The 22,872-nt window shown below is 34.2% G+C and overlaps 1 protein-coding gene across 1 annotated transcript; it reads left to right on the top strand.

Moving 5' to 3' along the window:
* The first annotated feature begins 5,910 nt into the window (after positions 1-5,910).
* On the top strand, positions 5,911-21,926 carry LOC134854191 (uncharacterized). The gene is made up of 4 exons (XM_063870346.1): positions 5,911-7,085; positions 14,876-15,087; positions 20,933-21,153; positions 21,413-21,926. The coding sequence occupies exons 1-4, from the start codon at positions 6,992-6,994 to the stop codon at positions 21,612-21,614; spliced, it is 729 nt and encodes a 242-aa protein (XP_063726416.1). The 5' UTR covers positions 5,911-6,991; the 3' UTR covers positions 21,615-21,926.
* Positions 21,927-22,872: the final 946 nt, after the last annotated feature.

Genomic DNA, 22,872 nt, shown 5'->3' with positions numbered 1-22,872 from the left:
TTTTGCGTTCAAAGTTTACTAAAAACAATGAAACTCTACTGAAATCATTAAGCGGGTCAAATACTGAAGCAAAGGTTGCGGTGCGCTATTGAACTTTTAATAAAAAACTTAGTGAACTTTTTTTGAAAAATGAAGCGCAGATGAAAACTTTTGTAGCTAGTGTCCTTATCAGACATCTGAGCAGCAGTGACATAAAACGAAGACAAATATTCTTACGGATTTGAATTTGAATATGTTAAAACAGGCCAGATAATTGAAAAACAAGAAAGCGTAAGTAAAGCAACAAACCAACATTTAATAAGAAATATGGCAAGAATTGACACGTATTTCTCTGAGGTTTTGTGATACTTAATTTAAGAATTTGAGCCAATCTTATACCCAAAATTTGCACTTTTACTTCCTGTACTTGCCTCGTGCAAAAAGTTGCTTTCCCTGCATGCAAAAACTCGTGCAAGGGTTGAACAAGCAAGTTGACAAACTTGAATTCAAAAAAAAAACGTTTGATAGGTTAGACAAAAAATTTGGATATCTGATCCCCAAAATGAAACTGGTTCCTGATATATTTTTCAGCTCGTACAATTTTGCCCCAAATTGAAAGTTACAGGCTGTTGAGTTTTCAGATGAATCGTACTTAACTTTTCTAGAAAACTATCCATATAGTTTTTTTCACAATTTCTTCAAGCAAAAACTTTCCGTAAGAAAAAAACGTAGATATTCTTTGAAAATCATTAACAAACTTCAGAACCAAAGCAAAAAGGCCTGAGATTTTTGTACCCTAACTTACTTGGAACGCAAAAGTTGCAAGAGTTTTGCCTAGATTGTGAGCTAATAAAATATTCTGTGGTCATTTTATTATCTGTTAATATAAAAAATTAACATTTTTTGATGATTTATATCATAGTGAGTTCTAGCAAAGTATAGATTTAAATTTTAAAGTTTTGTATGAACGTATGAATTTTTGACAACTCCTCTATATCCACTTTCACTATAAATCTCCTTTCAAGTATAAAAAATAAGAAGGTGAAAATTGATTTATTTAGCTGTAGAATGCTAAATACTGCATTTTCATTGAAAATAGAATGCACATCTTGCAACAATTTTATTTTTCGAGTCTTGTTATATAAGTTTAGAAGAAGAAAAAAGTGAATGCATTTCACTTTAAAATTCCCTACAAGTATCTTGAAAGGTTTGAATTGCAATATTAGATGGATCAGAAGAGCAAAATTTTTTAGATAGCTCTTATCACAAATGTATATCAATTTATGAAAAAAAAAAATTGAGGAGTGCCTCTGGATCAAAACCTAACAAAAAACAACTACCGGGAAAAAAATTATGAGGCAAAAATTATTTTAAAAGTTTTGGTTCTCAATTTATTATTCTTTAAAATTTAGATAGAATTCCTTAAAATTTCGATTTCGAAATAAGACAAAACCCTTTTTACTGTGAGAAACATACAACTTTAAAAGTTTTTTCGCTAAGGGTTAACAACATTAATGCTAATCTTTTTAATTTGTTTTTTTTTTCAAAACCCGTAGTTTGTGCCATGAAATGCGTAAAAAAACGGGGAGGGTCCTTATGCTTGAAGGAACGAATGCTTGAAACGTTTCAACAAATCAAAATCGCTAAGCTTTCCTATTGGATTAATGCCTTTCTCACAAAATCGAAGTCAATATTAACAGAAAATGTTTTAAATCAGTGGAAAATAATCAAAAATATTACAAATTGCGGGTTACAACCGCAATACTATTCAGATATACATCAAGATTTATGAGTTCAATTTCATAAGAATTTTTAAGTCTTGAAAACTCATCTGCTTATTATCTAATCGGTCAATATTAACACTAATGGCCTGGATTTATTTTCTTACTTTGAGATTTTGAATACTCAATCCTGATTGGCTGAAAGTAAGCTATAATTAATTTCAAGCATTCGGACCTTCAAGCATGAGGGACGCCACCAAAAAAAAACTGTTTGATTTCTCAATATTCTAACTAAGACGTTACCATTGTAACGTGCTTCAAATTTTTATCAATGAGTTTCACATACTGCTTTGAAAACCACATTGTAACTTAAATCCATCACAATCAGTGATAAAGCTATCTCTAAAAATTGGACGGCTTTTTGTCACTGTGGGACAAAAATTTGCGATAAACACTTCTAAAACGCCTGATTTTTCTTCCGATTATAAATCTTTCTAATTTGTTCATAAAATAATAAAAATCATGTGGTTGCCGTATATCTATGTTTCCCAGAGCGATCCATTTAGATTTTTGACAACTGTCACATCACATCTATAAAAACAATCTGTACGACAAATTTTTTTTAATTGCTGGTGGTTTTCTGCTGACATCAATCCTGCAGCAAAGCATCCTGCAAGAAAACTTGCAAATTTGGAATGGAAAAAAAAGACACACTGAATTACAAAAACATTACATCGGATTATGTTTTTCTTGGGATTGTTACGACATTCAAAGTATTTGTGCTCGGTGTTTTTTCTGATCAATTTGGTGAAGCAATGGGGGTTTAAAAGTTGACAATTTGGTTGATTTAGGATAATTAACGCGCTGTATATTTTGTGCTATTAACGCGTAAGCGGTTAAACTGTCTTAGAAATCGTTCCAAATTGATATGAGAAAAACTATTTGATCTAGTTTATACTTAACTTTATGCTGAAAATATTATTTTGTACGTTACATAGCGTGTGAGGGGTGGTTATTGCAAAAAAATTCGAAAAAAAAATAATTTTTCTTAATTTTTTTAAAAAAAGTTTTATATATTTTTTTCTAAACCAAACAATATTCCATAGACTTTAGAAGACAGTAGGAACATTCAGAGTTTTGCCCCAATACTGGCAGTCAAGCAGTCTTCCCAGGTCGAGGTGCGCGACTAAATTTTCGACTTTTAGGGTCGCAGAAATGTTAAAGTATATGTCGATCAGTAGCGTGCCGAGGAGGGGTTTGCGATCTCCCCTCAATTCTGGTAGCCAAAATTTCCAAAGAGTCCCTCTTCAGGATAACATTATGACATCCATTGTTCGGTGAGGAACCTGAAAGTTTTTCTAAAGGCGCCTTCGGCTCCAATATGTCTAATTTTGAGGGGTGAGCGCACGCGAAAAAAAATAGCAATTTTGGGCAAAACTTTCCAAATAGTGCCTAAAAACGACCTTTTTGGCCTTTTTTGATAAATTTGCATGAGGTGCAGAAAATGTTTCAAAAAACACGGTCCTTATACATCTTTAGCAGAGCTCAGAAAACTAAATTGGTCGACTAAAAAAAAGGTCGGCAAAATTTTCAAAATTTTTTCGAAAAATCGCCCTCACTAGAAAAGTTTCTGCGCACGCCACTGATGTCGCTATATAAACTGTGTTTCCGAAAACGATACAACTGTATTGTTTTTGAAAACAATTTTTATATCGAAAACTTTGTTGGGAGGGACTTAAGATGCGTAACATTTACAAAGACACTCATTTCTATAGTCACTGTTTTTTACTAGCACCTAGATAAAATTTGTTATCGATTCCATCAGTGGAGCATATTAATTTTCGAGCAAAGAGTTTTCGTTTATCTCATGATTTTATAACTTTTCTTGATTCTTCTACGTTTTTTTTTGTGACAAACATGGAATTTTGAACGTCACTACAACGGAAAGTTCAAATGAAATAATTCTTTTGATCTGGTTTTCTAATATTTATTATTGAAAAAGATTTCCCCCGTATTCCTGGCTCTGCGATTGCATCAATAATTCTCTTTAAATTTTTGATATTCAGTTTTAACTTCAATCACGCTTGAAATTCTCAGTTAGTTGTTCAAGTTTGCTCCAATTTAACGTTGAGTTTTGTGGACCCATTTAAAAACCACACTGAGTGTCACTTGTGATCATTTTTGCCCACCTAACCTGACCAGTTTGGAAATAGACCGGTGTTTTTTGTTACGCCATCACGACTTCTCTCCGAGATTTTTTTCGTTATAATATCACTTTAACTCTGAAGCTAGTAATAACTCGCATTCAGTGAAAACGCGAATGCGATCACTGAAAAGTGGACAGCTTCCTGTTCCCTACGGATTTAATTTTGTGGGAGTCATTTTGGAAACCCTGATTCTCCGTCTAAGAGGAAGTCTTCCCAATTTATTCAGCTTCATAGTCAAATTTCATATGATTGCTTTATGTCCTTATGCTTTTGAAGTGTGACCAATTTTGAAAGACATTATTATTCGTCGTTTTAGCTTCAATTTTTCATTTTTTACGATTGTATTATCTTAATAAAATCAATTCGAAATTATCAAAGATAAATACTGATTAAAAGTAAAGGCCGTGTGAACAATTTTTGAACAACTTTATATTCTAACTTTACGAGCGGGCGGGAAGGGGAATTAGTCGATATAAACTACCAAGGGTCAATTTCAGACTCCTACCCATTATAGCCCCGACTAACCACCATCAGCAATTTATGCAACCCCCACCCTTCAGTAAGTTATACAACCCCCGCTCTTCAACAAATTATAGCCCCCTTCCAATGTACGTACATCAACGCAGAGTAGTCTGGTTGTATATATTTTTACTAGGCCATTATGGGAGGAGACATCAGGGGCGGATCTAGGAGATTCTCGAGGTTCTAGGATCTTCAAAACGTTTTCGAAAAGTTTATCGACCATTTTTTTGGTCGGCCAAATTGATTTTTCGTGCACTCTCAGAATACTTAAAGACACTATTTTTGTTTAAAAAATAATCGCATCACAGGCAAATTTTTGAAAAAACAGGTCAGAAAGGCAGTTTTTAACACTATTTGAGAAATTTTGACCAAAAAAAGCGTTTTTTCGGCGCGCGCCTTCAAAAACAGAATATATTGGCGCCAAAGGTCGACCGAAAATGAAGTCGATCATAAAATAATCCCAAAGAGGGTACCCTTTGGTTGTCGAGGGGATAGAATCTCTGAGAAGAAGGCGTCCACCCAACACGCTACCCCCCCCCCCCCCCCCCAAAAAAAATAAGCCCCTGGGAGACAAGCCAATTCTACTTTAAAAGCGTTTCTCATGAAATTAGGAAATGAAATGGTACATTTTCCTGCTTTTTCAACAATTTTGACAAGTAGAACATTTCGAAAATAAATGGTCTGTGAAGTAAAAGAAAGAGGAATAAATGCATTTTGCTACTTTTTATCGATTTTATGGTGAATGTTGCAGGGATTTATAAGCAGACATTCTCGACGAACGCTCAGTTTCGCGCCGATAATAAAAACCTTGCCTGCGCATTATATATTTTTGAATAGTCCTTTCCTTGAAAATTCTTCAGCTTAAGAATAATAAATTCTGAATTTTCCATTGCAAATGGCAGACTTTCCTTGGAAACAAGACAAGAGGATTATAAAGTGCTTCATTTCATCAGCTATATTCTCTCTACCGGAGGCTTAATTAGGTGTCTTTCAATTTAACTCCTTGGGGGGAATTCGGTCATAAATTAGTTATAAAAATGAGGAACAAATCAATTCTATTACTTGAGTGAAAAAAAGTCTAAAATCGCAGGGGCTTGTCATTATTTCTACGATTTTGCTCTCAATTTTATTTAACCCATTGAAACGGTTGAAAATGATAGGACAGGACATTATTTTTATTGTTCAGTCAATGCAATTCGATATACAACAAAGACGATGAAAAAGCTTAGTTGGTTTGGTTACTGTTTTTTAATTTTTAGTAAACCAGTATTGTTTTTTTTTTTCAAAAATTGAGTGATGCATCTTTTTATTTTATAACGTGAACAAAAATGTGAACACAACTTTGAAAAAGGTTTAAAAACACTTCTGATTTTTTAATTGAGGGAAAAATTGTAAATTACGTGACCAAGAGAAAAAATTTAGAACATATGAATGTGCTAACCTAAGAACATAAGAATATGGAAATAATTTTGAGGGCCATTCTGAACTCGAGCCTTTTATTTCGTTGAATCAATATTTGCCTGCTTTGTGATGGCTACTTCCTCTGGGATATTTGTCTAGTTAAAAACAAACCACCGGTTGGTTATACCGCCTAAATTCTATATTTGCCCCCTGGGGTAAAAGGACATATGAAGCTTATCCTTATATAATCCCAGGGATTATTATCAGCGAACGCCGCAATTTCTTTGCACTCGAACGTACCACGACGACATATACCATTGAACAATTTGACCAGTTGAGCAGACTTTGAAGGTTTATTTAAAACTGGAATTTGATTTCTGATTCCTATGAAAAGACCTGAAATAGAATTCGAGTAATTCCAAATTATACCTTTCTCACTACACTTTTTAAAATTATCAGTGAACGAAAATACGAGTGCACTAGAGTTTCACCATTCGAGCAAATGGTTTGTGTAATACAAAGTTAAGTTTTGTTTTATATCTTTGATATTTCAAAGAAGTTTTATTTGTTTTTACGCTTCTTTGAAAAACCCTGCACAAAAGTTTAAGTCTCCGTTTTTCTCTTTGACAAAAGTCTTTGATATTCTGCAAAGACTGATTTTATAGATTTAGAAAACTTCGAATATTTGTAAACATTAACTTCAACCTATGTTAGCTAAACAGAAACTAAGTTTCCGAATTTTGCAAATTTTGGTACAAACTAGCGTTTGCAGAAGTGTTTCACAATTGCCTTGAGCCAGACCGCTATTTCCGTGAAACTGTGGATTTTCCTTTCGTCCATAACTTTCCTGTTTATAGAATTACAGTTACAGTCCCATACAAATTATACCAAGTTTCGAGGAATAATTACGACCTACAAGTTCAGTATTACTACAAATAGCGCTTCCCTTGCTTCTTTGAATATTTATCACCATTGCCGATTCTATTTTGATCAACCAGCACAGCTTCAAACGATCTGTACAAAATAGATATAAAAGGAAGTCTTTTCATTGCACCAATTTACATTTTTATATACTTTGCTTACCGTTATTTTTATGCAGAGGCTGCTCTCTGAATAATATTTATTGTGCTTTTTACTTTGTTATAATTGACCCTTAGTAACATGTCCAAATTCAACAAGACTGTCTCTGCCCTCGACCATTTCACCTCAGACAAGAACATGGCTCAAAGCAAGGTGCTCTTGATGGGCATGAAAGGTAAATAACGACAAGAATAGGGTGTTACTGACCTAGTAACATAGAATGTTCCGACAAAAATATGAAAATAAGAAAAATTAAAAAAAAACATTTTGATTTTTTTTTGTCATTTTTAGGAATCCTAATCACAACAGAAAGGGTGATACAAGTGTGATAGGGGGTCCCAAGAAAGTAACCGGGTCCCTAAGGTAAAAAAAAGTACCTCGAAGTTGTTCAATTTAGTTTCTTTCAGTGGCGTTTTTTCTAGGAGGGGGCGGCGCTTGGGGGGAGCGCTTTTTTTTCGGCATGCGCTCCCCCCTAAAAATTAGCTTTATTGGCGCCAAAAGTGCCTCTAGAAAAATTTTGAGGTTAGTGAGCCAAAAATGGATGACGTAAAGTTAGACCAAAGGGGGACCCTTTGGAAAAAAATTGGCAACCAGGAGAGTGGGAGGGGCTGTTAGTGTGATTTGTGACCCCTCTCTCACAATTGGCTTTTATCGGGACCCCTCTATCACACTTGTACCGAAAGGGCTTTTATTTAACATTATTCACGAGTTTTCTTTGCGAATGCCAAAAATTGTTGAAAAAAACATACCCTATCGTGAAGTTGTCGGAACAATAACATAGAAAATCAAAAACAGATATGACAGATATGACAAAAATTTTTTGCGAGGTGCTCTTTTTTGAAATTGAACAATATGCATGATAGTTTTTCGCTGTGAAGATAGAAGAGGTGGTCGATTAATATTTAAGCATTCGACCAAAAATCCATATAGTTGAATTTGACCTATAACTGAACACGACAACTCTCAGCAGGGTAAAATTTCATAAAACTTTTGTTGCTATCGATTGCCAATCTCTGCCTTCCCAACTTACTAAATGAAAAGTCTCACCCACTGTTTAAAAAGAACTCGTTTTCTTTAGTGCTGGGCAAAAAAAAAGATTTTTGACTTTTAAAAAAGTCCAACATAAAACCAAGTTAGCATTCCCCGCCAAACAGCTTTAAAACTTGATCGAAATTATCAGAAGACTGAAAAAAATTTCAAAATTTTTGTCACATGGGCGTCTGAATCATAGGTCGTCTGAACTTCCAGTCGAATCAGTCCACTGCATCCTCTCCTGCATGGAAAAAGAAGACCATACGAATTAGTTCATATTCTTTGCAGCAAAAAGTTTAGAACACAACCACGGGCAGTGAAAAAACACCTTTTCGAAAAATCAGAAAAACAATTGAGAAACCAGAATCGGAAAGTGTACTAAGTTTTCATAACTGAATTAGCAAAAAATCTTTCAGTGTCACGCTTAGCTCTGTTTCATACAAAATACAAAACCCCAACCTGCGAAATTTTACAACTTGAATTTTTTCATTAATGTTTGATTAATTTGAAAATTCACACGCGGTCTAATTAGGCTATAACAAAACATGCCTAGTCTTCATGTTTAACCTTGTAAACCTACCCATTTTACCATAACCATGATGCTCGTTTAAGATGGAGGAAAGGAAAATGAGTCCCAAATTCTTTCGAGAGCAAATCAGTAATTTTTGTCCGGTGTCTCTCTGTCTGAGTAGTCAGTATTTTTGTCGAAGGTTGTTTTTGTACGGAAAAATAGACTTTTCAAATAACACTTTTTGTAAAATTTCCAGTTTTCTGTTTCGCATTGTTGCCAGTTTTCTGTGTTGGCGGTGTTTTCCAGTGTTTGCGGCAAGTTAATTCTGCTAAAAAATTTCTCAAAAAAAATTGAGGATAATGGATTTGGCAAGCACTATGATCGAAGTTTTATGATCGACGTTTTGTGATGATCGACGTAGAAATTTTGTGATCGGCGTTTTGTGTGAGGTGTAGACCACTTAAACAGTAATTTGAATTTGCGCATGATTTCATTTAGATGTGTTAATACAAAACAAAAGTAGTGAAAGCAAATCAAAAACTTTGACAAGAACAAAACACATCAAAGATTTCTATTGAGCTAAAAACAGTCAAGTCTTGGCCCCAAAGGTTTTTGCTGCTGTATAGAGCAAATTCTGTGGCTTCGTAGAAAAAATAGCTGCTGTATGATAACTCTTATTAGCCATACGTTTATATAAAAAACGTATGGCTAATATAGCTTTTCGAAAAAAAAAAATTGAAAAAACGAGCAGAGCACATTTAAGAAGCAAGATAGTAAATCAGAAGAACCGCTGATATATTCGTTTTTGTGTTTCTGAGAAAAAAAGCAGTTTTTGTTGGAAGGTTATTCGGGTAGAGCACAGGTGCGTATTTGGTATTTCCGAGAAATAGAATTGCAGCTTTCATTTTTAATAAATTTTACAAATTCTTCAGAATGATTGAAAACCGGCAGCTCTATAACAATTCTGCTTCAGAAGCCGAATTATGTCAATCATTTTTGAGCCTGGATTTGAACCAGAGGTTTTGTTGTTAGTTTTAAAATTTAACTAAAGTTTCTTAAGTTGTTAATTCTAAAGTTTAACTAAAGTTTCCACTTTGATCTATTAGGGTGAACGTGCGGGTAAGATAGTGATAAACGTGAATAAAACTTCAAAGTTTAATCCTAATTAACTTGAAGCTTCTCATTGGAGTTTCTTCTTAAATTTTTGCAAAATGTTAGCAAAAACATACGGTTTTACTTTCAAAAAGAAACTTGGTTAAGATTAACTATAATGGTGTATAATGCCCGCACTGAAAAACTTCAGAATGAAATAAATTTAAATCAATTTTTTTTGTACAGAAAATATAGTGTATAGAAATCAATTTAAGATAGCCCATTTAAATACGTAAATTGATTTAGAATGGATCATAGGATTTTCACAGTAGAGAAAATTCGATTCTTACGCATAAAAATGCATTTTTGGATAGTAGTAAAATTCAATAACAACTCAACAAAACTGACCTGGCAAAACTAATTTTGTTTCAAAGCTGAGCAATTTTTTATATTCAAGAAATTCTCAAGGAGAGCTACAGACGGCAAAAGTCACCCGAGGAAAGATTTGTAACGCAAACTTTTGCGTTTAAGTGGTTTCCTTTCAAATGTCCATAGGTCAGGGTTCTCGCGGTAACGAGAAGTACAGTTATGCAAAATCTTTCTAAATTTCACTTATGTTATCAACGTTCTAGGCTCAATTTTGTTAGGAGAATACCATATAATTAGATTATCAAATAAGGAAACATCATTTTCGGCGCAGAAATTTTAGATAACAATAATTATCTTCATAGGCTATTTTCAGGCCAAACAAAAGAACGAAAAGTCAATCGAAAAGCATATGTTAAACTTTTATTTCTACTGTTTCTCTGTTGTTTGATAACGTAGAAAACCTGAAAATAATCTGTATAAAATTGGTATAGAAAAAATTCGTTAAAAAGTTATTCAAAATGATTTTATTGTCACTCTAATACGTACAAAAACGAAACCAAAAAACGTTGACCAAAAAATTTTAGTCGATTTAAAATCGATCGAAATTGATTTTTATGCTAAGTTTTTGTATTAAACTAAATCGATTTGAAATCGACTCAAATCGTTTTTCAAGGTCTCTGCTACTTTGTCTGTATAAAAACGATTGCAATTCATTTTTTGTCAGAACGGGTGTGTTTTTGTTCTCTATAAGAATCATTTTAATAGCTTATCTTGACGAAAATAATTGAAAATAGTTGAAAAAAAATGTAGTTTATACACGCACATTTTAAATCATAGTGGACTTAGTTTTCTCGAATATCATCGATTGCAATGGCAATATAATCAATTGCGCGTTCTGAAATTTTAATCCATAATCGGTCATAAAGAAATAAAGTAGTCTCTAAAACCCATTGTACCTAATCTATATCCATTATACTTTTGTGAACACCTTTAAGTGACTCCAACTCAGTCGCTAAAATCTCATTAAAACTTTACTTGACGGAGAGAGAAATTAGCGCATGCGTATTATGTGTTTATAAGGACTTTGGAACAATTTGACCAAGCCATTATAACTGCATGTGATTTCAGCTCTCTTCTGGCTCGGGCAGTTCGACAAATGTTTTGCAACTGCAACATCCATAGTCGATTATTATGGAATAATTATCTCGGAAATCGATTATAACCAATTATTATCCATAATACTTAGGTGAACGCCTTGACGCTATCTCAAATCCATTATCTTTCGTTAAACTCTCCTTAATACGTTACATCTGTGAAAAAGAAATAAGTGCACGCTTCGGAGTTCTTACAGGTTTTTAGCGAATAGACCGAACCACTAAACACACGTGATTCGAATTCTTTTCCAAGGCAGGTTGACAAAATTTTGCCTCTGCAACACCGGGTTCCTAGTTATTGACATGAGCTAGTCTTAAATATCGAACCATGAAACAATTTTCTCAATGGTTTGATATCGAACAAAAAAATTTATCTCGCGTAAGTCTCGATCTTCCTTATTTTGATGGGCAGTTAGCTGCAATATCGTCTGTGCTATTTGATGATGGTCGCTGCTATCACGAGCGCTCAGTATAATAAGAAGAGTGCTAATTAAACAAGACTGCTCGTATCAGGGCGAAGCCCTGAATGTTCCGACTGCCTTTTAAGATTTATGGAGCAGTAATAACATTAAAAAAATAAATGAAATAAGACAAAATGAAAAAAAAAATTTTCTAAACTTTGAAATTTTTCATGAAAATCATCCCCCCACACGCCATATAAAGTACAAAAGAATAAATTTCGCTCCTTGTAACAAATCATAATGGCAAATAAGCTTCTTTCAACCAATTTGGAACGATTTCTAAGACGGATTAACTCTCCGCTTACGCGTTAATAGCGCGAAATATATCGCGCGTTAATTGTCCCAAATTGGCCAAAATGGCAATCTTTAAATCCCCGTAACTTTACGAAAAATGATCACAGGTGAAATATCTTTTCAAATTTGAGCTCAGGAGAACAATAGCTTTCGAATGGTATAAAAAAATTCCGTCAAAAAATTGGCTAGTTAAAAAGTCGAAATTTGTCTGAAGAAAAAAAACCCACCCCGAGCACAAATATTCCGTTACTTTCTTATCGAAAGTCGGAACAATAATTAGTTTAAGATCTTTATGCCTACTATGTTCAAATCTTGAAATTGATGCATCAAATTGTCATTTCTTTTTTTTTGTTTTCATTACTGCATTCATGAATAAAACTTTTTTCAAACTAAGTAGCTTTCTTATACTTAAACTAGTTGCAATATTTAAACTACTTAAACATCTTATACTTAAACTTAATTGATGTACCCTTTTTGGTTTGTAAGGCGTTTTTTTGTACTGACTTTTGATACAAAAGTAACGGAATATTTGTGCTCGGGGTGGGTTTTTTTTCTTCAGACAAATTTCGACTTTTTAAGTAGCCATTTTTGACGGAATTTTTTATATCATTCAAAAGGTATTGTTGTTCTAAGCTTAAATTTGAAAAGATATTTCACCTGTGATCATTTTTTGTAAGGTTATGAGGGTTTAAAAATTGCCATTTTGATCAATTTGGGACAATTAACGCGCGATATAATTCCCGCTATTAACGTGCAAGCGGAGATTTAATCCGACTTATCAATCGTTCCAAATTGGTTGAACGAAGCTTTTTTGTCATAATTGATTTGTTACAAGGAACGAAATCTATCTTTTTATACTGTATATGGCGTGTTGAGGGGATGATTTTTTTATAAAAAATTTTGAATTTTAGAAAAAAATTCATTTTATTTTGTTTCATTTAGTTTCTTTATGTTATTACTGCTGCTCTATAAACCTTAAAAGGCAGTCGGAACATTCAGGGCTTCGCCCTGATACGAGCAGTTCTTTTTTTATGTTTGATACATTGCTCAATGTTTTCATTTGATACTACGCTGCTGATTGTGGAGCATGGATGTTATATTTTATTGTTCCGACTTAAGATACGAAAGTAACGGAATATTTGTGCTCGGGGTGGGTTTTTTTTCTTCAGACAAATTTCGACTTTTTAACTAGTCGTTTTTGACAGAAATTGTTATATCACTCAAAAAGTATTGTTGTCCTGAGCTCAAATTTGAAAAAGTATTTTACCTGTGATCATTTTTCGTAAAGTTACGGGGGTTTAAAGATTGCCATTTTGGCCAATTTGGGACAATTAACGCGCGATATATTTCGCGCTATTAACGCGTAAGCGGAGAGTTAATCCGTCTTAGAAATCGTTCCAAATTGGTTAAAAGAAGCTTATTTGTCATAATTGGTTTGTTACAAGGAGCGAAATTTTTCCTTTTGTACTTTATATGGCGTGTGGGGGGATGATTTTCATTTAAAAAAATTTCACATTTTAGAAAAAAAATATTTTTGTTTTGTTTCATTTTATTGAATTTTATTGAATCATTTTAATTGTTATTACTGCTCCATAAACCTTAAAAGGCAGTCGGAACATTCAGGGCTTTGCCCTGATACGAGCAGTCTTGTTACTTTTGCCATTGTTTTAATCAATTCATATACATAAATGTCTTTGCTTGTGGAAAATTTGTGATCCTTTTTAATTTTTCTCAAAATCCGTTCTTTGCAAGTTAAAAAAATAATTGCGTAAAATGCTTATAATAAAACTCCATGTTGCAATACTGGTTCTATATAATCTTTGTAAAGTCTTACAAAAAGTTTCTAATTGAAAACAAAAATATACAATTTGTAGTGAACGATTTTGGCAATGAGTAGGGAGAGTTTTTGATGTAGCTGTACTATATGCTGCTTATATTTAAACTGTTCATATTAAATTTGAATGAACACAAATATTGAATGAACACAAAATAACCAAATTTTTCTCCAATTAGTGAACCCTTCAGATTGTGGAATAACATCACACATAAACTGCTACCAGAGATAAGCCATCTAACATATTACGGTAAGTTTCACTCAGACTAGTACATTTTTGTATATGGCTAGAAAACTTTTGCTCCAGAAATTTTAGTGACTTGAAATCGTGGCTTGTTTTGTTTTGACAGATAAAACTTTTTATTTTACATATAAAAACGAAAAAAAAAATTTCAAGTTGGGTGCACAGAGGAAATTCATTGTCAATTTTGATTCATTTGCATGAAAATTTCAGCCTGTACTATATCAGAGAAAAAAATCGGAAAAATTTACTCGAGTTTTGAGCATGGAAATGATTTTGCGACTAAGAAGAGGAAAAAACTTCCTTAAATTTCAAAAGTTTTAAATAGAAAAAGCTGCCATGGAAAATATGCCTACAATTTTCTATTTACTCCATGTTTGCATTTGTATAATAGATAACCATTTTTCTATTGTAGAATTATATGACCAACATTTTTAGCGTATGGAGGTCAACCTGGGCGTTTTGTCCGGGTATTTTAAATCAGCACTGAATTTTAAGACTCCACTCTGAGTAACAAGATCTAAGGTTATCGAGAAAGGGGTTTGGGTTATCGAACAATTTAATTTTACGGAGAAAAGCTAAGAAGGTGTTACCTTTTTGTCGTAACATAAGCGAATAGTTTCAAGAAAATCTTTTTTGCTGTAAGAGAATTGAAATGGGGCGTTCAGACCCGCTCTTTCTTTTTAATACGCCCCTCATTTTAGCCATTGTCATTTATCTTGAACGGTGATTCCTCGCCTTATCGTATCCGGAATTAGCAGGAACTATTCTTTTGAGAGTAAATAAACCAGGCGAAGTATAAACCAACCGAAAATGCGCAGAGTATATAAACCAACCGAAAAGTTACATCATAATAGTGAATTTGCATAATTTTCATGACTGTTACATAATTGTTGCAAAAATATTATATAACACTTACGCATTTTCGGCTGGTTGATACTTCGGCTGGTTTATATACTACGTATTCTTTTACACAGGTTCTGGCAAGACGCTGTTCCGTGAGTCGTGCTATGACCACTTCGGGGACGAGAAGGAAAAGGCGGATAAGTTCGCGGATGTCGATTCGAAGAGAGTGCGGAGTGAGATGATGGCGAGGACTTGTGCCACTTTGACTGAGAGGGACTACGTGGACATCGCATTCAAGAGATTCGACCCAGAGGACTACGAGTGGGAAGACAAGAAAGTTAAGGTAAACAAATAAATAAAATATTCTGGAACATTTTAGATTATTGTACAATGAAAGATAAGAAAACAAGAGGCAGAACACGAAGAAGAAAGTGAAATTTATAGTTTTTTTAGAACGTAGAAAAAATATTCTGAACGAAGAATGGGACAAAGAGTGTGAAAGTTCTGAACAACTGGGATCAATGGAGAACAATTTAAATGATGTTCTAATTAGCCTCATTTGTAGAATGATCTTCTGAAACTCTTTTGAACATTTATGCTTTTTATACTTTTACTCTCCAAATTTCAGCCAACATTGCTCTGTTAAAAAGTCCAATGTTGACTGAATAAAAAAACTACCCCATGCGTCAATATTCCGTTCGCTCATTCCAATCATCTAATTTAAGCAAAAACGTTTCTTTTTTGATAAATTTTAGCGGCAATTCGGACATTCAAGACTGTACCCCGGTACGAACAGTCTTGTTGGTTGTCTCATAGAGATATAAATAAAACACTATAGAATTCTTTTATTCAATTTTTGATCAAAATGTATATGTTTCAGGTGGTATGTTCATTCAGAGCATTTTTGGCGATTGAAGCAAAAATTGAAACGGAATATTTGTGCTCGGGTGGGTTTTTTTTCTTCAGACAAAATTAGACTTTTCAACTAGCCATTTTTGACAGAATTTTTTTAAAATCACTTAAAAAGTATTGTTCTTTTGAGCTTGAATTTCAAAAATTAGTTTGCCTCTGATCATTTTTCGATCAAGTTATGGGGGTTTGAAGATTGCCATTTTGGCCAATTTGGGACGAGTAACGCGCGATATGTTTCGCGCTATTAACGCGTAAGCGGAGATTTAATCCGTCTTATAAATCGTTCGACATTGGTGACACGAAGCTTTTTCGCCATAAATAAATTGTTACAAGGAGCAAAATCTATTATTTTGTACTTTATTTGGGGTGTGGAGGGTTGATTCTCATTAAAAAATCTCAAACTTTAGAAAAAAATTTCATTTTATTTTATTACATTTATTTTTTTATGTTTTTGCTGCTCCCTAGACCTTAAAAAGTAGTCGGTACATTCAGGGCTTTGCCCTGTTACGAGCAGTTTTGTTATATTTTCTAACGAAATGAAAACACAGGTTCTTTGAGTTGACATTTATAAAAAAAACATCGTTTAACCTGCTTTTTTTGAGAAAACCTAGTGGTTTGAAATTGGGCTGTTTGGCAACGTTCAACTAATTTATGTGCAATTTGAGGGTTTTGACGCTAGAAGCGCAATGCGAATAATTTATGCATCGTGATATATACTGCAATCCAAAGCGTTCTAAACTGATTTGAAGCCAGCTAAACAGTCGTTTTAATTCCCTATACAATTCAAACAAAACTGCTCGTATAAGGGCAAAGTCCTAAACGTTCTGACTGCCTTTTAAAGTCTATAGAGCAGTAATAACATAAAAAAAAACAAATGTAACAAAATAAGAAAAAAAAAATTTGTTGAAATTTTTTGTTAAAATCATCCCGCCACACGCCATTTACAGCACAAAGTGAAATATTTGCTACTAGTAATAAATCAATTATGGCAAATAAGCTTTTAAAGAATTTTGAACGATTTCTAAGACGGATTAAATCTCCGCTTAGGCGTTAATAGCGCGAATTATATCGCGCGTTAATTGTGCCAAATAGCCAAAGTGGCAATTTTTAAACCACCATAATTTTAAGAAAAACTATCACAAGTGATTTTAGCTCAAGAAAACAATATCTTTTGAATGATATAAAAACTTTTTCGTCAAAAATGGCTAATTAAAAAGTCGAAACTTGCCTGAAGTAAAAAAACCACCACTATGACAAATATTCTGTTAACTTCGGGACAATAACAACTTTGATATTTCATATATGCGCAGTCAAAATATTTGCTTCCACAATAATTTCTTCATACATTTTTTCAAATTACTCAGAGGAACGCTGGAACATCTGCCCTCGTATAATAATAATAAGAAAAGATTTAGGAATATAATCCAAGGATTCGTGTAAAACCCAGTCATTGCAGTCTTCAAAGTTTAGTTTTTTAGTTATAAGTGTAAGTGTATTCAGGGCTCTACAGTTGTTGCATTCGCATAAAATGCGCCAAGTGCATGTATCTGATTCGTTGTAGCGAGTTTTTAAAAACGTTGTGTACATTCCTAGAAGTCTGTTTTTGCATTCTGGGTCAAACAAATTGTCACATTTGAAGTATTCGTTGTACAAATTAGCAAGACGACAGGCCCGAAACCAGAAATCCGACTCGCACTTCTTCAGACGCATTTGTTTGCAGACAAAATTTCGTGTCATATGAGCTCTTTGGTTTCCAACGTCAGTGATGCTTACAGGGCTTCTCTAATCGATGTCAACTTTTCCAGCTGTATTTTTGCAAACAGCAGTCCAACATGAAGCTCTTGATATAGAGACAAAGGAAGGATGTTAAGCTTTACGAGTATGTCTTTATAGGAGATATGGCTATTGCATGTCATGAAAATCCACGAGATCGCTTTCCGCTGCACACTTTCTATGATTCCTAAGTCACCTTTTGATGGTTTCCAGATAGCTGAACAGTAGCACAGAATTGGCACAACGTAACAGATATATGCGTTTTTCTGGTCGCGAAATTTGCCTTGGAGAGATTCCTTTCGAGTACGAAGAAAGCGTTTAAGGCTTTTTCAGCCCTCTTTTTGCGTATTGCGTCCAAGAGAGCGTGTCGGTTATTAGGATGCCCAGATCTTTTATTACTTCAGTGGTTCCGAAGCTGTAATTGGGGAGTGCAATCGTAGCTGATCCCTTGATACAAAGGACTTTGCTTTTCGTCAGGTTCATTGAAATGCAGTTTTCCTCGCACTTTAGTATACGGGCAGTATTGTTAATGAAGTGAACAAAAAAATTTCAAAAACGGCCGTCAAAAGGATTTCGCAGCCATTAATGCAACCTTGAAACAAAATACAAATTGTTTTTTTTTAATAATTCATTTTTCTGGTGTTTTGAAGCTTTTAGTTTGTATCAGTTTGCACTTGAATGTTTCTCGACTTCATGTTTTGCCAATATGCTGTCTTTGACCCAGATGAATCAACCAAGTAAATTTGAGTGATGAATACAGCTTATTCCTTTTTCTGTACGCTAAATCAGATGTATATATAACACAGTTGACATCAATTGGTAGCAGTAGCTCGTAAACTTGTTCCCCCTAAACTAAAAAGGGGAGATTTGTTACTCGGTTAAAACTTCTGAAAAGCTTAAACGTTGAAATACTTCTTAATAGGGCCGGCAAATCGTACCATAGGAGCCCTGATCGAAACGTGCTACCTAATTTCCGATTTTATTGTAACTTCGTCTCGGTCGCGCCGTTGTTAATTACGGGACCAAAAATCCATAGCTTGGACAGGGTTTTGAATCCTGAAAATGTCGTATCTCGGTGGCGATGGTTGAAAAATAATCGAAGGCATACAGTGCTGATTTAAATTAACCGGACAAAATGCGTTAAACTTGAAATTTAAAACGCGTTTTTCTCCAATTGGGTTGAGTTTAGGTGAAAACTTATGAAGACAAAACTTGCTTAAAATTTCAGCAGAATCATTATGGTATAATTTGTTTTAAAAAATTCGGGCCCGAAATTTAACCCCAAAAATGGGTCATTTTGGCTTTTCTTAGTTAATCAAAAGTTATGCCAAAAATAACAAGTCAATCACAGACATAATTATATCAAAGTGAGCCCCTTACGTAGCCCAACAAACTTTAAGAGGGGTATATTCTCCAAAACACTGTATAAACGAATTTATTTTTGTTTGATAGACAAAAAAGGTCGTTTTTATTATATAAAATACCCATTTTTGATTAAAAAACAATTTTTAAACTTTTTCAATTCTTTTTTGGAGAAAATACCCTTCTCAAAGTTTGTTGGGCTACGTGAGGGGCTCACTTTGATATAATTATGTCTGTGATTGACTTGTTATTTTTGGCGTTATTTTTGATTAACTAAGAAAAGCCAAAATAACCCATTTTTGGGGTTAAATTGTGGGCCCGAATTTTTTAAAACAAATTATACCATAATGATTCTGCTGAAATTTTAAGCAAGTTTTTCTCAAATTGGATTGAGTTTAGGTGAAAACTTATGAAGACAAAACTTGCCTAAAATTTTAGCAGAATTAATATGGTGTAATTTGTTTTGAGAAATTCCGGCCCGAAATTTTACCCCAAAAATGGGTCATTTTGGCTTCTCTTAGCTAATCAAAATTTACGCCGAAAACACCCGGGCGATCACAGACATAACTATATCAAAGTGAGCCTCTTACGTAGCCCAACAAACTTTAAAAAGGGTTTATTCTCCAAAAAAAATTGCAAATTGTTTAAAAATTGTTTTTAAATAAAAAGTTGGTATTTTATATATTGTAAAAATGAACTTTTTTGTCTATCAAACAAAAATAAATTAACTTAAACAAGGTTTTGGAGAATATATCCTTTTTAAAGTTTGTTGGGCTACGTAAGGGGCTCACTTTGATATAATTATGTCTGTGATCGACTGGGTATTTTCGGCGTAATTTTTGATTAACTAAGAAAAACTAAAATGACCCATTTTTGGGGAAAACTTCGGGGCCGAATTTCGCAAAACAAATTGCACCATAAAAATTCTACTAAAATTTTAAGCAAGTTTTGTCTTCATAAGTTTTCTCCTAAACTCAATCCAATTTGAGAAAAACGCGTTTTAAATTTCAAGTTTAACGCGTTTTGTCCGGTTAATTTAAATCAGCACTGTAGTCTGGAAATAGCGTATTAGGGTCGCGATTGTCGAAAACTTAGTCGCGACAGGGTCGAAAAATTAATTGCGGCATATTCAAAAAGGAGTCCCGGTATGGTCAAAATTTAGTCGCAGCATGGTCAAAAAAAGTTATTCGCCACATGGTTGAAATATTTTTGGCGGAATGATCAAAAGTTAAGCCGCAGCATTGTCTAAAAATTAATCACAGCAGCGTCGGTAACTTCGCCTCGACATAGTCTAAAATTATCCAATACATGGTCGAAACGTAAAATCACAAGCAGCTAGCAATTTCTTTAATCCCAAAACTAATTTGATTTTACTTTTTAATGTTTGTCGGATAATTTTGCTTTAAAAACTGTAAAACAGTTGCAAACAGCAAAATAAACTAGTATATATGTAATTTTAATACTCGAAAGCAATCTAAATTTTTTCTCAGTCGAACACAAGTTAAGGTTTTTCCATCGGTCAAAAATAGACGATCTTTTTCTTCTCGGTTAAAATTTCCTGTTGAAAAACTGTGTGGTTGAACTCAGTCGAAATGTTTTTCCTCGGTCGAACGTAGTCAAAACATAGCTTGTGTCGAAAAAAAATTTCGAGCCCGGTTCGAGACGATTGAAACTAATCAATTATTGAACCCAACGTAAATCGCAAGCCCTGGTCGCGGTTACTTATTTTTGTTGCGTCTGGCCGGTCGCGGTTGATTTTTTTTCGCTCGCGCTGGTCGCGATTATTGTTTTTTTTTGGTTGCGCCGGTCGCGGTTAATTTCGCTTCGGTCGCGTCGGTCGTGGTTAATTTTTCTTCGTTTACGCCGTTCGCAGTTATCTTTTCCCCATCCCAGCGGTTGCGGACACATTGTTTCGGTCAACAGAGTCTGGAAAAATGAAAGTTCCTTCGCGGCGGTCTGAAAAAAAAATCAATTTTGGTCGCGATAATCTGGACATACCAAAAATTGGTCGTGACCGTCTGATCAAAAAATCACAAGCTCGACCCGGGGAGGGGTGGTGAGTACAAACGATCCAGGAGATTTTAGGTTGGGCTTCTTCCTAAAAATTGAGAAAAGCAAGGGTAAGTGTTGAAATATTTTAGGTGCACTTTTGTGAACCAGGGTTTGACTTCCGGATGGAGAAAGACTTCACACCTGTGTTGAACCAGATCAACTGTCTCGCCATATTTCTAGACTGCACCAAGGAAAACGTGGACGATTACGATCTCAACATCCACATGCCTTTTCTACGCAAGAACCAATCTGTGCCCCCATTGGCTATCATCTACAACAGCAAGGGCCAATCAGAATCTAGAATTGACAGGTAAGATTAAAGCAGACATACTTGGTGGAAGAGCGACTTTTAAGTATCCTCAGTAAACAGAAATTAGGTATAAGAAAAAGTAGTTAGCTAAAAAATACCGAAAAAAAAATCAATTTAGAACCATAAGTTTTTCAGTTAAGCTTGTTTCTTGAGCTCTGTTTTCAAAGATTTCACATGAAGTTTTGATATGTTAAAAACATAATTTTAATCTAAAATCTATCACGTCGAATAGATCTGCTCAAACTTTCCGATTTCACAGGAGCAAAATTCGTAACTATATCGGCTTCGACTCGCTAGTTGCTGCAAAACCTTTTCAAATTCTGGAAGTGGAAGTGAAAGATTTGAAAAATCTAGATGACCTCACTTCGGTTATCAACGCCTGTCTGAGACAGGGATGGCTACGAGATGGATTGTCGATGCCAAAACCGAACCCACGAGTAGTAGCGAGAGACACCCCGTGAACAAGATTCCGACAATCAAAAATCGGTCAAAAATGTGATGAGAATTATAACCCGCAATATATTTAACATATGCTTAAACTGCTTTAGAAAATTGTTAACAGTGACTCGCAACGAACTAACATCATGATGGCATTTTGTCAATGCACCGATGTCGTACTACTAATTTAAATTTGCGAGTTTTTTAGAGAATAGTTTTGTTTTGCACCTATACATTATCTTAAATGAAAAATGAGAATTGAGTTCAATTTCGATCATAAAGAATATTATCAATCATCTATTTTGGTTCCAATCAATCAAAGTTCCATTTTTCAATCCAGTTTTCCTTATATTCGATTCGCTAATCCTTTGATTTTCATGTTCGGCTGCTGATTTTTCTTCCAAGATTTTAAATCCTCTGAACCTGAAAAGAAAACTACTTTTCTTGGGAAGTATTGAAATCACCGCTCTACAATCTGCGCATAATTTCAAAGCTTTCATAGCAAAATAAATCATGAAACTTTATAAAGAGCTTCAGATATTTTTCAAGTATTATCTGTGCAATTAGGGAAAAGTTTTTTTTTCATAAAAAATATGTTAGGCTATTCAAGTAGGGCTTACGCTTAATTGATTGTCAATTTTAGAAGGATAGGGAAAATTATAACGGAGAAAGACCAAAGGCAGATTACTGATTTTCAAAAGACCAATCGAAAGTAGCGGTAAGCAAAACTAAACTTGCGTATTCGAATCTGCATAGATTTTCTAGAAAGTCCTTTCTTTCTTCACTTCTCGAAGTTGACTCGTTCTGTGTTTCTGAACACGACCACTAACACGCCCATGATTAGAGCAAGTACAGTGGCTACGAAACCACCCCACAGAAATATGAGTTTCATCTTCCAGGGCTCTTCGTACATTCCATATTTGTCAGTCCCGAATGCACACGCGAACAGACCGAAGATGACTGAATCAACAAAATTAACAAAAAAAAACACAATTTTATGATTTTTCCTATTATTAAGCACTCAGACGGGGACTAATGTCATGCACAAAAGACAGAATGGGCAAAAATTTTCAACCAAGCAACGCTCTTAAAACTTTTCAAAGTTTACTGAAGTCACTTATTTCTTTCGATTTTACGAATACTAAACTCTGATTGGTTGACACAATTTTCGCGCATTTGCGTTCGGCTCCTTCGCGCATGAAATTTCTCCCCCGCAAGGAGCAATTAATAGCCCAGGTCTTTGTACAATTCAAAATCTTGAAACAATCTTGTAAGCCTACC

This window comes from Symsagittifera roscoffensis, chromosome 9 (assembly GCF_963678635.1).
Source record: "Symsagittifera roscoffensis chromosome 9, txSymRosc1.1, whole genome shotgun sequence".
Taxonomy (NCBI): domain Eukaryota; kingdom Metazoa; phylum Xenacoelomorpha; order Acoela; family Convolutidae; genus Symsagittifera; species Symsagittifera roscoffensis.
The sequence above is the reverse complement of the archived record's forward strand: the minus strand, read 5'-3'. Positions and strand labels throughout refer to the sequence as shown.